This window comes from Opisthorchis viverrini (assembly GCF_000715545.1).
Source record: "Opisthorchis viverrini unplaced genomic scaffold opera_v5_127, whole genome shotgun sequence".
Taxonomy (NCBI): Eukaryota; Metazoa; Platyhelminthes; class Trematoda; order Opisthorchiida; family Opisthorchiidae; genus Opisthorchis; species Opisthorchis viverrini.
This window is the reverse complement of record NW_008751785.1, coordinates 385,108-399,137: the sequence shown is the minus strand read 5'-3', so window position 1 is coordinate 399,137 and position 14,030 is coordinate 385,108. Positions and strand designations below refer to the sequence as shown.

The window sequence follows — 14,030 nt, the reverse complement described above, 5'->3', positions numbered from 1 at the left end:
TTCGCACCACGGACCTTCTGGTCAGTAAATTCGCGCTCTATTCACTGATGAGGGATGGACTGCTGCGACAATCAGAGTAAAAACGGAAATGACTGAGGACCCAGAAGATAGGCCTTATTCATCCAAAACGTTGGCATTGGGAGCTAAAACGAGAAAAGTTGATATAACAATGAACGATGAAACGCTTTGAGAAAACAGAGCCAGTATACATCAACGGGTAAGGATGAATCACGTAATACCTATATCAGGGTCTGGCTGATAGTGTCTTTGGATATTTCGTAACACAATAGACGGACCGTGTGTTTGCTAGTGGCGCTCCTATGTGTACTGGGAATAAGACCATACTGACGTTCTGCCACACAGTTTGGTGTGCGCTTCACACCTGCAAAATGTAAAGTGTTGTTATAAGACGGTGGGATCAAACCCAAACCTCGTGCTTGCAGATGAGCCAATCGACGTGGCAGATAAATTTGTTCACTCAGGTATTTGCATAAGTTCCGATGTTCTAGCTGAGGACGAGATTACATCTTGAATCTAGGAGGCCAGGACAGCTTTTGGCAACCTCCGACACTCACGGCGCCGACGTGACGTCCATTTGTCTGTCAGTGGTAGGGTGTGCGGCTGTGCGACCTATACCGCTTTATTAGTCAGAAAAGTGGTCTCTAGGCGCACAAGACCTGTGAAATCTATCAGGTTTCGGCTATCGGTATCTCTGAAGCCGGGTATGGTGGTAACACTGTTGCTCGTTGTTACTTCCCCAGCTCCACTTCAATACTTCACAAACACTAGATTACTGCCAGCATGACGGACCAACTTGTAAGATCCCTGTGTAGTTTGCCCTTCCAAAAAGCTAAATAGGCTCGGTGGTTTAGCTGAGATGCTGCTGCGATGTACAATGATCGGTCATCAGGGGGACTTTTACGGTTACCAAAGGAGCCCAAGCGCCCAAAGTTTCAGCTAATGCCTCTTTACTTCAGTGGTTAATGGAACTTCGATGCGGTTGGACCACAGCCCACTGGTATGCTCGGTAAACTGACGGTGTGCGCTATCACTGTTAGTATTTTCAAGCGGTTTTTCATGAGCACCAATCAACTTGCCGTCTGCAGGATTTCATCATATCTTTCCGTACTCTACTTTCGCGCATCTCGTTAGTCACCTGTAAAAGGAATCAAATCATGCCGAAACTTCACACTTGGGGAAGGATTTTTGTTAATGATACACATCATGGTTCACATTATGTCGCCTATCTGACGGTTGAAGAGTTCTGAGTCGATAAAAAAATGAATGCGCCCATCGTTAGACGAGCGGTCCTATTTTCTATTACTAGTCTCTGTGCGGGAGCTTATCTGGTTACTATAGAACTAACCTGCTCGAAGCAAGACGATAAGAAGAATTTCAAGATCGGTTTCATTTGACAATGGGTGCTTCACAACAGGATGGCTGAAGCTCAACCTTTTTGGAAGATTAGTATAATGACGTATCCGTTATTTATGGTGCCTCATTAATGAGGGCTTATAGTTTTTGAGAAGTTAAAAATTCCATGTCAATATTTTTCTAATCTTAACGGCGTCACTTACTGAAAAGTGCGAAAAATGTCTTCTGGATTTGTCGTTAAGTTGTAGTAGAATTGGTTTTCTGGACAAACGTCAACCTTATTATTCTACCTCTGGGTCATCTACAAATAATCACAAGTTGGTGGGGTTGCTTGGGCCTGTCGACAAGATGTTACAATCGTTCGGGTAAAAAAGACGCTCTTTTAATATAAATAGATTTATAGATAATCCAGGAAATTATACCAAGATGAGCTTGCCAGAAAAGCGGGTCAAGACGTTTTTTGAGATGTATACAAAAACTGATGCTCATGGGATATTTGGTCAACAGATTTCCATAACATTCTTTTGTCGATTCCAAAAGAGTTGACAGTGGATTTGCTAATCTCAGTGCAATTCGAAGTGGAGTAGTTTCAATAGAGACGCCATATTTGATGTAGGTCGGAAGGCGGAGGAGTACTGCGCAGCTGTTTCACCTTTATCACGAATCATCTAGGGAAATTCAAAACCGCGACCTCTGAACTACTAGACTTTTGGTGACCTTCCATTTATGCAGCACCATCTTCCAGAGCATTTTTTTATTATTACATGTTCATAACTCATTTGTTCACAAAATCCGTTGTTCGGATCGACTCCTTGTTCCAACACTATGTGAGCTTTCGAAAACTTTGTAGGCTTATACGTGTTTTTTGCGCTCTTTTATCATTAAGTTTGTCGCTTGGGTTTCTCCCGCCAGGAGTTATAAAGCGATAATCTCGCCATCATCACCGTAGTTTCCAACGAATTATTATTACTATTAGTATTATTAGTTAGCAAACTTCCCAGTATCCTTCATCCAAATAATTATCGCATTCTACTCTCCGCGGTAGATCGCTTCAGTATCCTGTTTTGTACACTGCCGTTCAGGCACCCCCGTTGTACGTTCAGTTGTGTGAGACGCGAGTCCTTTCGATCCTTTTACTATCTCCCTAGTTTTAGAGCTTTAAACACCATCTCTTTAGATCATGTTTTGTCCATCTTGAGTTATGGTTATCCGAACTTGCTTATATTCCTACAGGCGCACCAGACCCAACCGCTGGCGCCAGTGTTGAAGATGTGGCTGCCTGGTATTTGGATGAGGCTGGCGTACGTGAGCAACTTCGTACTGAATTGGCCAACCTTGTCAATGCTGGTGGGGCCCCCTCTTCCGGACTTTCTTCGATCAACAGCTTTGCGAACTCGGTTTCTGCTAACACGCGCTCCAGTGGCGGGCGTTCTACGCCGCTCGTCATGGCCGGCAACGCACCTGGAGTGGTCGGCCCCAATGGTTCCGGCGGAGTTGTTGCAGGCAACCACGTCTCAGAATCCGACTCTTCGGAACAATATGCTTCTGTAACCTCAACGAACCGCGAGCCGAACACGTCTGAGGTCAACTCATCTAGTGGGTTCTTGGTTGTTGGTTGATGAGGCTTAGGATATAATGCAGCCATCAGTCTTGACGTGATAAACGTTTCTGAATGGTTTACGTCATTTTTGATGTTTTCTCTGTTTTCGCAACACAGTTTGCAAAAATTTTGGTTTCCTCACCTTGACGACATTTTATTTGAAAACAGCCGCTGCAACCGTTGACATTAGTCATTTTTGTGTCAGCGTTTCAAGCATGCAGACAAACCCGAAATCCTTCGCTTATTTGATATGCTCAGTTATGGCACTTGGCAATAGTTCAGACCAGCGGTTTTCAACAGGGCAATATCATCCTTACTTAAGAGACTTCACAGGGCGATTGAGTCAGATAGTACCCAATAAAGCAGTAGCGAACAGCGAAGCAGTGTGTGCACCCTACTGGAAATTAATCCTACTTCGTGTCGTGGTATCACCAGATTACCAGAAGTTTGCACTGCAAGAAACTGAACAAATCCAAGGTGTCGTTCCCTTAGTCCTATGTACAGAATGGAATTCAAGTTGAAAAATGTATTCCTGATTTTTGAATTGTTCTTGTCTCTTCGCTAGTGATAGTGGGACTCGTAGTGCCATTCAGTTCGTCGCCTGCAAAGCATCACTATAGCCCAACAATATCCAACTGAGTTTATTCAAAAGATCCCAAAATTCAATGACGATGCCAATACTGTTGGTTTGGATGAAGACTGAAAAAATGTCAAACAGGTCATGCTCGCAGCATTTGAAACCGTCTGCAAGAAATCGCTTGCGCACTCTAATGAACGTTACTGGAGGCTGATACGGCTGCACGATCTGGGGTCAGAATCCGCTTCTCCCTGTTGCTGCTTAAGTAGACGTTTCTCATCAAGAAGAGCTGTCTGAGATTTCTCCCCCAAGTGGACGATATTCAGCTCTGAAAAGGCAACCAAATATCGGCTTTCAACCAAACACTGTAAACCAGGACTAATGTTGCGATTTCCGTCAATCTATAATGTCAAATCTACTGACAAAGCAAAGAGATCTTTCGGATAAATGTGATGCAGAATAATCTCCAATTTAGCCTTACTCATTTGAATCCCAACATTAAGAAGGAGTGCAACTGGACCCGAGGCACCATAGTGCTGTTGCATATAGAGTGGAAGTTGTGTGACCGGAACCCGTCTTCTGGTTGTCTTATGTTTGATTGAGTTGTGTTATTGAGAACACAAGTCGTCCACAAGGAGCTTACGCCAATTTTTTTATAAGTGTGGTCGTAAGTAATGATCGTTCCAAAACGCAGTTTTATCACTTCCTGTTAATCCATTTTCGCCGAGAAGGGGACAGTGAAGCAACAAGAGCTGTAACCCCTGGTTTGTGCTGTTTTCTTTCGCTTCATGTTGTCAGGATTCATCAGGCTAAATGCGCAAACTACGACCGGATTCGTTTGGGTGGCAAGTATATTAGCGGATCTATAGTGTCTTAAATTAGCTGTACGAGATCCGGGTAGAAGATTAATTGTTCCTAATAGCTGTGATGAACTGACTGGTCCAAATTTATTCTGTTGCTGTGTCCTTTCTGTGAGTGTTCGCTGCATAAAGTTTAATTCACCCTTTTTTGTTTGTCGCTTTCCAAGTTGATCATCCCCCAATCAACGAAGTCGGGTTGCACTGGCTGCTGCGCTACCGTCGTTTTCTGTTCAGCCAGAATCTGTTTAGCCCAACTCAACAAGCGAATGGGAATCACAGTCCCTGTCCTTTCTCTAGCCTCGATGCGACCTCACACAGTGTTAACAACTTCGTTCTGTCGTCCACCGAAACTGGCGCGGAGTGGTTTTCAGTTCAACCTAATTCTATTCTCGGTTCGATCAGCGGTCCAGATTCGACCCATAGTTGTAGCGCTTCACATGGTGGTGCTGGATCGCAAATTACAGCAATGTTTGCCAAGGTGCGTGAACTTCTGGCGAAGCGAGACTCCAATGGACCAAGGCTGTTGAGCTTAATCACCGAAGAGTTGCTGCGATGTCCGAAGTTGCCAGTAAGCTCTTCTGATGTGACTATGTAGTTGGTTATTGCTCATCCAGTTTGCCATACAACCAGCGCTTATTTGTCTTCTGGTAAAAAATTTTCAGCAAACAATGTGCATAGTTCTCCAATGTCGATGCGATACAAACCATTATTTATCCGTTTTCAAGCACGGCAAGAAACGAGGCGTGGTCTTCCTGGATCAAAGCTATCATTCTGGCTTTTGCTTGCTTTTAGACTTTCATAATGCATTTAGTTGAGATACACGCTATTTTTTCTGTATAATTTTTAAACACCATTGGACGGGACTGTCCATTATATATATTGTTTAGCCGTCTCGTAATAGCTGGCAAGGTAACCATTCTTCTTTGAACTATCTTTTGTAATCGTTTTGCTAGATAATTGTCCACATTGCAGTTACGCTTGTTTCTTTGGATTTACTCAGCTCCCATCGTAAACTTTGACCACTTAGTTTCATAGAAATTTTGATTATTTATGTCTTCCAGTTGCTAAAGGCGCGACGCAGCCATCGTGGGATCGTAGAGTTGTCCACACGAATCCATACTCCTGGTCTGGCTAGATCTGCCTCTGCCCATCAGTTGTCAAGTCCAACTATGCCCTCAGAGCCCTCTGCCAATTCCACTTCGACAGTGCCAAGTTCCATTCAGCTGCCTGGCTCAACAACGCGCCTGTGGGATGAAGTTTGCGTGCTCTGGACCTGTGTGGTGCTCAATCCAGATTGCAGTCCAGAAGCTCGCCGTAATTGGCGAAATAGATTTCTCTCATGGAGTCGAGCTCACCGTTGTCCTCGTGATGAAGCTTATGCGGTTCCCGACCACTTTTTTCCTCAGTTACGTGATTCCAGTGAAATAGAGGAGGATGGCGCATCCCAGCCGGTGCAGTCTTCACTTGGCGGCCATTCACAGCAATCTAACAATCGTTCCAGCCGACGCGTGTCCGTATTTCAGCTTCCCTTAGAAGTCAGCTTTATGTCTTGGGACGATGACTGGTTACGCCATCTACTTGGCCTTGATCTTAATAAGCGTATCAAGGGAAAGACAGGAGCTGCGTTCAGCGACTACGATAGCTATGAGAATACGAGCAACAGTTCAATTGATTTAGATGATAGTTCCTCTGAAACGTTTCGCCGCCCTTCTGTTGGCACCCCCAGAAGAAACTCAACCTCCGGTCGGCCCCTCTCAAACAGCTCACCCTCCGCCACTCCGCGTGATTGTCATTGCCCTTATTGTGATCTGAACGTACCGCTAGGAGAGCCATTTCCTCTTCTATGTCTCCGTGTTGCAGCCCTCCGTTCGAATGGCTACATCGCACAAGCCATTCGTTTGGCAGTATTTATTAGCCAGCGTCTGCTACGTTCTTTCAAATTCTCAGTTTCCCACGCCTCCAGTACCGGTACCACACGAAACTTACAACAACCACAACAGTTGGTTCACCCTTACCCACCGCCCTACTATACTCCACCACCGCACCATTTAGTAACCGATCCGATGCCGCGGCGTCCAACATTTACTGCAAACAGTTCCGGCTTGCGGTCCTGTGGTCCAGGCTCATTGCACGGACCAAATCGGTTTGCGCCTCCTGGTAGGTATTCTGATCTCTTCTTCCCTAATCTACTGTCATCCGAGCGCATCTACGAACTCTGAACAACTTGAGCCAACCGGCATAATTATACAATATATCTCATAGGATTAGCGTGCTTACCTGAGGGAAACAGCTGCTGGCTCATTATTGTCAGCATGTGTTACACTGTGAAACACCATGCAGTTCAATTCAGTTCACCGCTGCATGCTCAACCACACCTTTTGAGGTAATGCAACTACATTTAAAATTAATTAATAGTAGATCCGCTCATCATGGTAACTTGAATTATTTTCTCCTTACCCTTAAACCATAAACCTTCTGGTTTATGCAGGCACGCGACTTTGAATGTGCATTTCAATACTAAAGCATCCCACAACGCCGCAGATGGTGACCAAATCAGGTTTCTAATTCAATAGGTCCATGTCGTACGAACGTAGTGTGGCAACCACCGATGCCCTCATTCGAATACATTCTTACTTACTGGTCTGGGGGTACCGCGGTGTATGGTTGCCTACCCTTTCTTTGAATTGCTGATGAGTTCTGTAGTGCGGGTCAGAATTTTTGTTAGGGAACTGTTTCTCTCATGTCTATGGTCACATGACTCGCCATTGGTTTCAAGCATAAATTAACGACTTGTTTTACCTGCGGAATTTCAATATGCGAATGGCGGTGTGTTGTAGTGCTATTAGCCACAGCTGTATGTGCTATGGCTTTTTATCGGGGTATTGACTATGATAAGCTCCATTGCTCTACTGAAAATCCTATCGGTCATGGCGTGGCGTGCCAGTCAGTCGGTCACCAACTGTGAATCGTTCGGTATTTACTTCAGCTTCGTTTACCGGGATCAGGGAGAAGAATGATATTTTGTTTAACCGAAACATTGCTCATCAAGTTGCTAAAATCTCTTCGGTAGCCCACGACCGGTTTTGCCCTTCGTAGTGCTCATCAGATAGACGCAGTCCCCAAATTTCCATCAGCTTTACTTGAATCCAAATGAGACATATTTCTATGAATATTCATTTGCACACGAATTTGATTTTGACAGGATACTCAACTGAATCTCTCGTGATGCTTCGAGGATTGCACCGACCGGATGGATCCCAAGAAAGGCTAAACTGGTTGCGGTCTGTCCAAGTGTTTTCAGCAGCCTCATGTGTAGTGTGTTACGTCTAGATGACAATGTATTGCGATATCTCGAATATCGTACCAAATGAAACACGTAGCCTCCTGATGCAGCACATTCATGTGGGGCAGGCTGCGTTGAATTGAATCAGAGGGATGCGCTGGTAGGAGTAGTCCTACTCTGAATACAATATCATCGCTCTCCATTTTGGTGAATTGGGGGCTTGTAAATCACAAGTACTACGGCTGGGGCGGAGTGCTTACGAACTCTATCACTGCTTTCCGGATCTGCAAGTAACACCGTTTTTCCTTGTCTGCATAGAGTAACTATTCGGGAATCTTCAATCCGGATACAACCTATACGCTAGGAGTTCGAGAAAAAGCCCACTTTGCGGGCGATGCGAAGGGCGACCACATTCTTTTTGGATAAATATCACAGAGGAGGACAAAACAGGCGTCATTAAGCCGGTGCGCCAGCCGTGGAGCGGTCTTATCTGAATCCATATTAGTAACATCAAGAGGGAGTCGCCTACAATGTCGCTTGAATATTCCACCTAAACCATTGGACTAATGCTGTCAAAACACATTAGAAAAGGGGAGAGTTGGTTCAGGGAGAGAAATCAAAAGGGAAAAACTTGTGGGAAATGTAGCTGGGAGCGATAATTGACAGAGGTAGTTACAGCATAATCTGGGAGTTTCTCAGGATACCAAAGTTTTGATTGGGACAGCATTCATCACTATTAGGAACTCAGGTTTGAAAGTGATTTAACTCGATTAGAGAGCTTGTAATAGAAAATAACTTAGTCCTACAGTCTGCAATACATGCATAGAAAGAGTACTAGAGATACCCTTAGCGGAATACACTTATTTGTAAACAAATTTGGTTTTGCGAGAGACTCACCTGAAACCCAGCTGAATCTCTCGTTTGTAATGTTTCCATCCAACTGAATGTGCTGCACCAGGCCGCCTCATGTTTCAGTCGCTACGATATTCGAGATGTCGCGATACATGTATAGACGTAATACACTGATCATAAGGTTGCTGAAAATTCCTCGACAGCCCACCACCGGTTTCGCCCTCTTGGGGGCTCATCAGGTAGGCGCAAATCCCCAGATTCCGCCAACCTTATGTTCTACTTGAAAACAAAATGCACAAAATTGGTGAAATGCACGCATTTTCAAACAAATTTGGTTTTGCGAGAGACTCACCTGGAACCTAGCTGAATTTCTCGTTTATAATGAGATACCCTTACCGTGAACGTTGAGGTTGCCGAAAATGTAAACCTCCGAAGTGGCGTCGGATTGAAATATCTGTTCGAACTTGAGGGAAGTGACAGATCACTGCCGCTCGACATTAAAAAAAAGCGGAATATGCTGAACTTACGCTGAATCTCAAATGTGGAATTGTCTAGGGAATAGATTTGTGAAATAGAGAGGTTGTGTGTAGTCAGATACACTACCAATCAAACCGGAATAATGAGGAAATGATTGAAAATTGTATCTGAGTCAGGTTACCTGAACCGTAGGCTTCTGCAGCTTAATCCGTGATGTTTACGCCATCGCATGACAGACCAGAAGGACGTATCCTTGTAATTTAGTTAGCGAGAGGCCGGCATCCCAACTCGGTCAGTTCAGTTCACCCGGTTAACTACAAACCATGTACCAGAGGTGCATTGGTTGCATCTGCTGCTGCTGTTATAGTCACTGGAAAATGGGAGAACAGGGGTAATTTAGTCGTGCATCAGAAGCGATAACTTTGATGTGGGCTCACCACTGATCACGTGATTGAGTCATATGGTGAGTTGAACCCCGGATCCTCATCCAGGGAGGCGACAGCTGTCGGCCGGACTCAGTTTACTGGTTAGTATTTTCCTACTTCGTTGCCAGGTCCACATCCCGGTCGCTTCCGCTCAGCACAGGGTTGTGCGAACAGAGTTGCACGAGGCAGGTGCTCTTCTGGAATGCGAAGTACATGTCCTAACCAGCTTAACCCATGAAGCGTGGATAACTCATCAACCATGGGAGAGTTCCTTTCTCCTAAAACCATTCGACCTACCTCAGCATTGCTAATCCTATGTTCCCACCAGACTCGCCCCGTGCTTCGGAGGCGCCGATAGCTGAACCATTCGACCTCCCCAAGCATTCTAATCCTATGTTCCCACCAGACTCGCCCCGTGCTTCGGAGGCGCCGATAGCTGAACCCTGGCAGCTTTCATACGTGCTTTGCACATTGAGGCGACTTTTTTCATTCTTAGGGCAGTATGGATCGCGTGTTCACTGGCCTTGATAGGCAGACTGACGTCACGGTTGCAATAACTCCCCTGGTCTTCCCAATTCGAGAAGTAATCTCATCTCCAGCTTGTCCACTGGAACTTATACAACTGCCCAGGCAAACAAAGTCGTCTACTACGTCGATTGACTGGTCTGCAAGCGTGAGGTTTGGGTTTGATCTTACCTTATCTTGCAATATCATTTCTCACTTCACAAGTGTGAAACGCAGCAGTAGGTATCTTCTTATTGTGCGTTCGGACTTTATCTTGGGTAATATATTTATACTTTGTGATGAATGCTATAATTCGGTGTAAGTTCCGCAAGCTTCCGTGAGGTTACTTATAAGACCGCATCGTGTCTAGGTCCGATTCTGAAGTCGGCATTCGCTAATGGCTTACCCGGCTTACCTAGCTATGCTACGCCTTTTTTGGTTAGATCAAACGTTGTCTTTCATCATATCACATATTTGTTTGTTCCATCGATACTGTGCTGTTCGAGCGCTATTTTCTTTAGGGTCATACTTGCTTCTCTTCCCTTTTTGTTACAGTTAAAGCTTTGTCTCCATCACCAATGTCAGCGCACCCAAAATATCCTTCTGGTCGTCTTCCCTCTCCGAGACCATCTTCCGTTTCACCACCGATATCCAGCTCACTTACCGGTAGGCCAGTGTCTAGAAGACATGTCATGTCGCCAGGCATGAATCTCACACCAGGGCCATCAGGTTGCTCTAATCAGTTTAACTGGTCTGGGCACAATTCCTGTTCTTCTTTACCACCCTCCATGTATAAGGTTCAACCTCCCCCGCCGTATGGCGCCCACTCCCAGTCGTTCGTGCATCAGCCCATTTGTCACTCAAATGCCAGCCCAAACACTCCTTTCAATCATTTCTCATCCAAGCACCCTGGTCATCCCCACTCATTTCGATCGCCACCCATCAATCCGCACTCATCTTACGGGTCCGGACCCATGTATCCACCAGGACGGTCTTTGACCTCACCCAAACTCTCAGGACGCACGTCTTCTTCCCATCCATCTCGAACTTCCACATCCCCTTGTGGTTCTCCCAACAGTGACAATCAAGCAGACTATTTTGTATTACTTTCTGGAACCAGTTCAACCGCTTGTTTAAGTCACACAGAGTCTGGATGGATCGGCCTACCCGGGAGACCAGTGCTTTGTTTAATCGAATGCCTACTAGACGCAGCCGCAATGGCTGTCGAAATCAATCACTGCACCGCAGCAAATACTCGGCCCTGGGTCCAGCTGGAGTCTGCTTCGTTCTACTTATGCCTTTCGATTAAGGTAAGCCGTGTCCATCCTGAAAATACTTTCAGGCCCACCATTTGCCACTACTCTCGTTTGGCACTTGATGTGTCTTTTATATTTCAAGCCACCCTTACAACTAAATTGCTTGTTTTACCACCCTTCACTGCTTGTTTCTTAGAGTTTCTAGTTTATAAACTTTTCATTTGTGTCTGTCTAAAATACCGATAAGCTCTGTTTACTCGGTTAGGTGATTGTATCTTGACTTACCTAGGTTTTATCACCTTATTCTATGCAAGTTCAGATTTCGTAGAGGACACTTCCTTGTCCCCAGCATCTCACTCACCAGTAGCTATGCGTCAATAGACTAACGGATTTTCCACCGCGTTATTTTCCGAACATGATGGCCGTTTGACGCAACACAAACAAGTGTGTTTGGGTGATGAAAATCTCACCGTTTCACCTCAGACCACTCACAAATTTCCGACTTATTTGTCGTCGGCTCCAAACAGACTGAATACACAGACTGTAATTGCCGTCATATGTTGTTGCATAAATATTGTGGATCACAAACACTACAGGAACGCAGTCTTTTCGTATTGTCCCTTATTCATTCACTGCGTGTGTGTGGCATGTTTGGTCGCAATACACAAGCACAAGCAACCGAACAAGTGGTGGCTAAGTCACATTATATGAATTTTGTTCTTCGTGTCTAGTTTTCTGCACCCACACTGGCTAACATTTCAGGAGTATTAATATCGTTTCAAGACCCCTACCTGTTTTCTTCCATTGCATCATGTCTGTTCATATTAAGTTGTCCTGGTCTCGATAATACTCTTGGGATGGCTTGACAGCACACCTAAAGTGTCTGTAGAAATATAAAGATGACTGGATGTCAATGGGTTGAAATTCTGGACCGAAATCCGAGATGTACACACCTAAGGATATCATTAGATTGTCATCAACTCACTTCTGGAACTCAGTCATGATGTGGCGCTCCATTTACGGATTTGCGATCCATCAAAATGTCTTCTCCCCAAATGGAATGTCGGCACCTACCTACTAAGCTACATCACCTTTCCTATTCCGGTTTGTCTGGTCGCGTTAAGCGGGTGATAGAGTGTTGCATTTCTCCTGTGCTACTTACACTCTTGGGGCTTCTTTTCCAAGGGTAGTGGTTTCTGACCTTTCTCAGATCTGCAACTCAAGCCATGATCCATGCATTACATCTCACCTAACCATCGTGCGCAGGTCACAAGCATCGATCTTTTTGTATAACTCACTTATCTCAGTAGCAGGTTGTTCAAGTAGATCAAAAGCCAACTGTGCTGAAGGGTCGGGAAGCACCTGAGTTCTAGTTTAAGGTTTTTCAACTGTGTGTCGCAGCATTTTGATGTGGCTGCATGCACCGTATGAGAAGATAGCGGGGGTAAAAAACGTTCCTGAAATGATCTTGCAGTTGAACGAAAAATGTCCAGGAGCGGATGACTGCAAAGAATTGGTCGAATCGATCAACTCCATTGTAAATGATACATTGTGCTGCTGAGTACAAGACCGTTTTGTTGTGAACAAATGATCATCCCAGCGGAGTTCAGTGTCCAACCCACAAAGTTAATGGTTCGACATCCAGTTGCGACCCATAAGATTCGCGTTGCTGGTGACTCTACATTTTGGCCTACTCTGTATAATGAAGCTGAAACTTATGTTTTTTTAAGATATCTCGTTAGGATCTAAGTATCCTAATGGGAAGCGAATATTATTTAAATTGTGCGCGAAGCTTGAAGATAGGTATCATCCTAACTTTAGGTGGAACCATCTTCTGAATCGGCGTATTTTAGTACGTGAATAGTCAAGTCATTTAGTCATTTGCGGGCTTATAAGATTCTAGAATAGGTGTATCATCAAGTCACATGTGCGCATGACTATCTAAATTAGAAGAATTTTCGCCGGCTTTCTTGGTCGGGTGCTTTTGTATTCCAAATAGGCCCTTTGGTTTTGTCCTCATGGATGGAATACATAGCCAAGGTAGTAACGTGGCTTATTAATGTTATTTGTCCGCATGCTTTTCCCACTGTTCGTCTCAGTGTTAGGCGTGTTCGCTACCATCTAACAATTGACTTTTTGCGTTGGTGCTACCGCAGTGAGTCTAGTTAGACGCCCCATCAGAGGCATGCTATTTGTTAAACTTATGCGGTCTTCGCACGAGGAGGTTGGACGACTGCAGTGTTGACATTACCCCACGCGGTGTCTGCCATATTGTATCTGCATACCTAATAGGTCTGTTTGTAATGTTAAGTTTGCCCTCAACAGGACATCTGTTGTAGATCATCCCTTCGTCTGTCTTGTTTGTCGAGCCCAGATAACGTGATAGTAATGCTACGGACAATCGGTATATTGCTGTTTACTTTTCGGCATATGGTATGTCAACAAAAACAGGTGTTGTTCTCATTCTCTCCCCCTTGTTGTTAATATTACCGCGACTGCCGCTGATACCACGGTGTGTACACAGCATCCACAGTTGTGCTTTGGATCACCTCACGCTTGTCCACAACACATTTGCTGTTGTTACGAGTCAGTCGTTATATCGTTGGTACACTACACTTTTTGTGTTTGATGCTGTTCTTTGGCCTGAAATTGGTGCATTTGGTGGTACTTGTAAAGATGTTAACTGGTCCGATTCAGACAGTAGTAGTAAGCTGTTCTGTTGTATGTTAGGTGCCCTGAATGCTCTCGATTCCTCCGAGCTCATTGTAGCCTAAGTGACTTGTTTGTTTGCTAATTTGCCGCATCATTCTGTAAGCAGCACT

At 44.8% G+C, this 14,030-nt stretch overlaps 1 protein-coding gene across 1 annotated transcript in view; it reads left to right on the top strand.

Moving 5' to 3' along the window:
* Positions 1–14,030, top strand: part of T265_06301 (hypothetical protein) — a gene marked incomplete at both ends in the record, with an annotated part of 54,479 nt that overhangs the window by 22,111 nt on the left and 18,338 nt on the right. The window contains 4 exons of the mRNA XM_009171528.1: positions 2,608–2,970; positions 4,579–4,979; positions 5,473–6,568; positions 10,508–11,262. Coding sequence (XP_009169792.1) covers positions 2,608–2,970; positions 4,579–4,979; positions 5,473–6,568; positions 10,508–11,262 — 2,615 coding nt within the window. The remainder of the gene's footprint in view (positions 1–2,607; positions 2,971–4,578; positions 4,980–5,472; positions 6,569–10,507; positions 11,263–14,030) is intronic.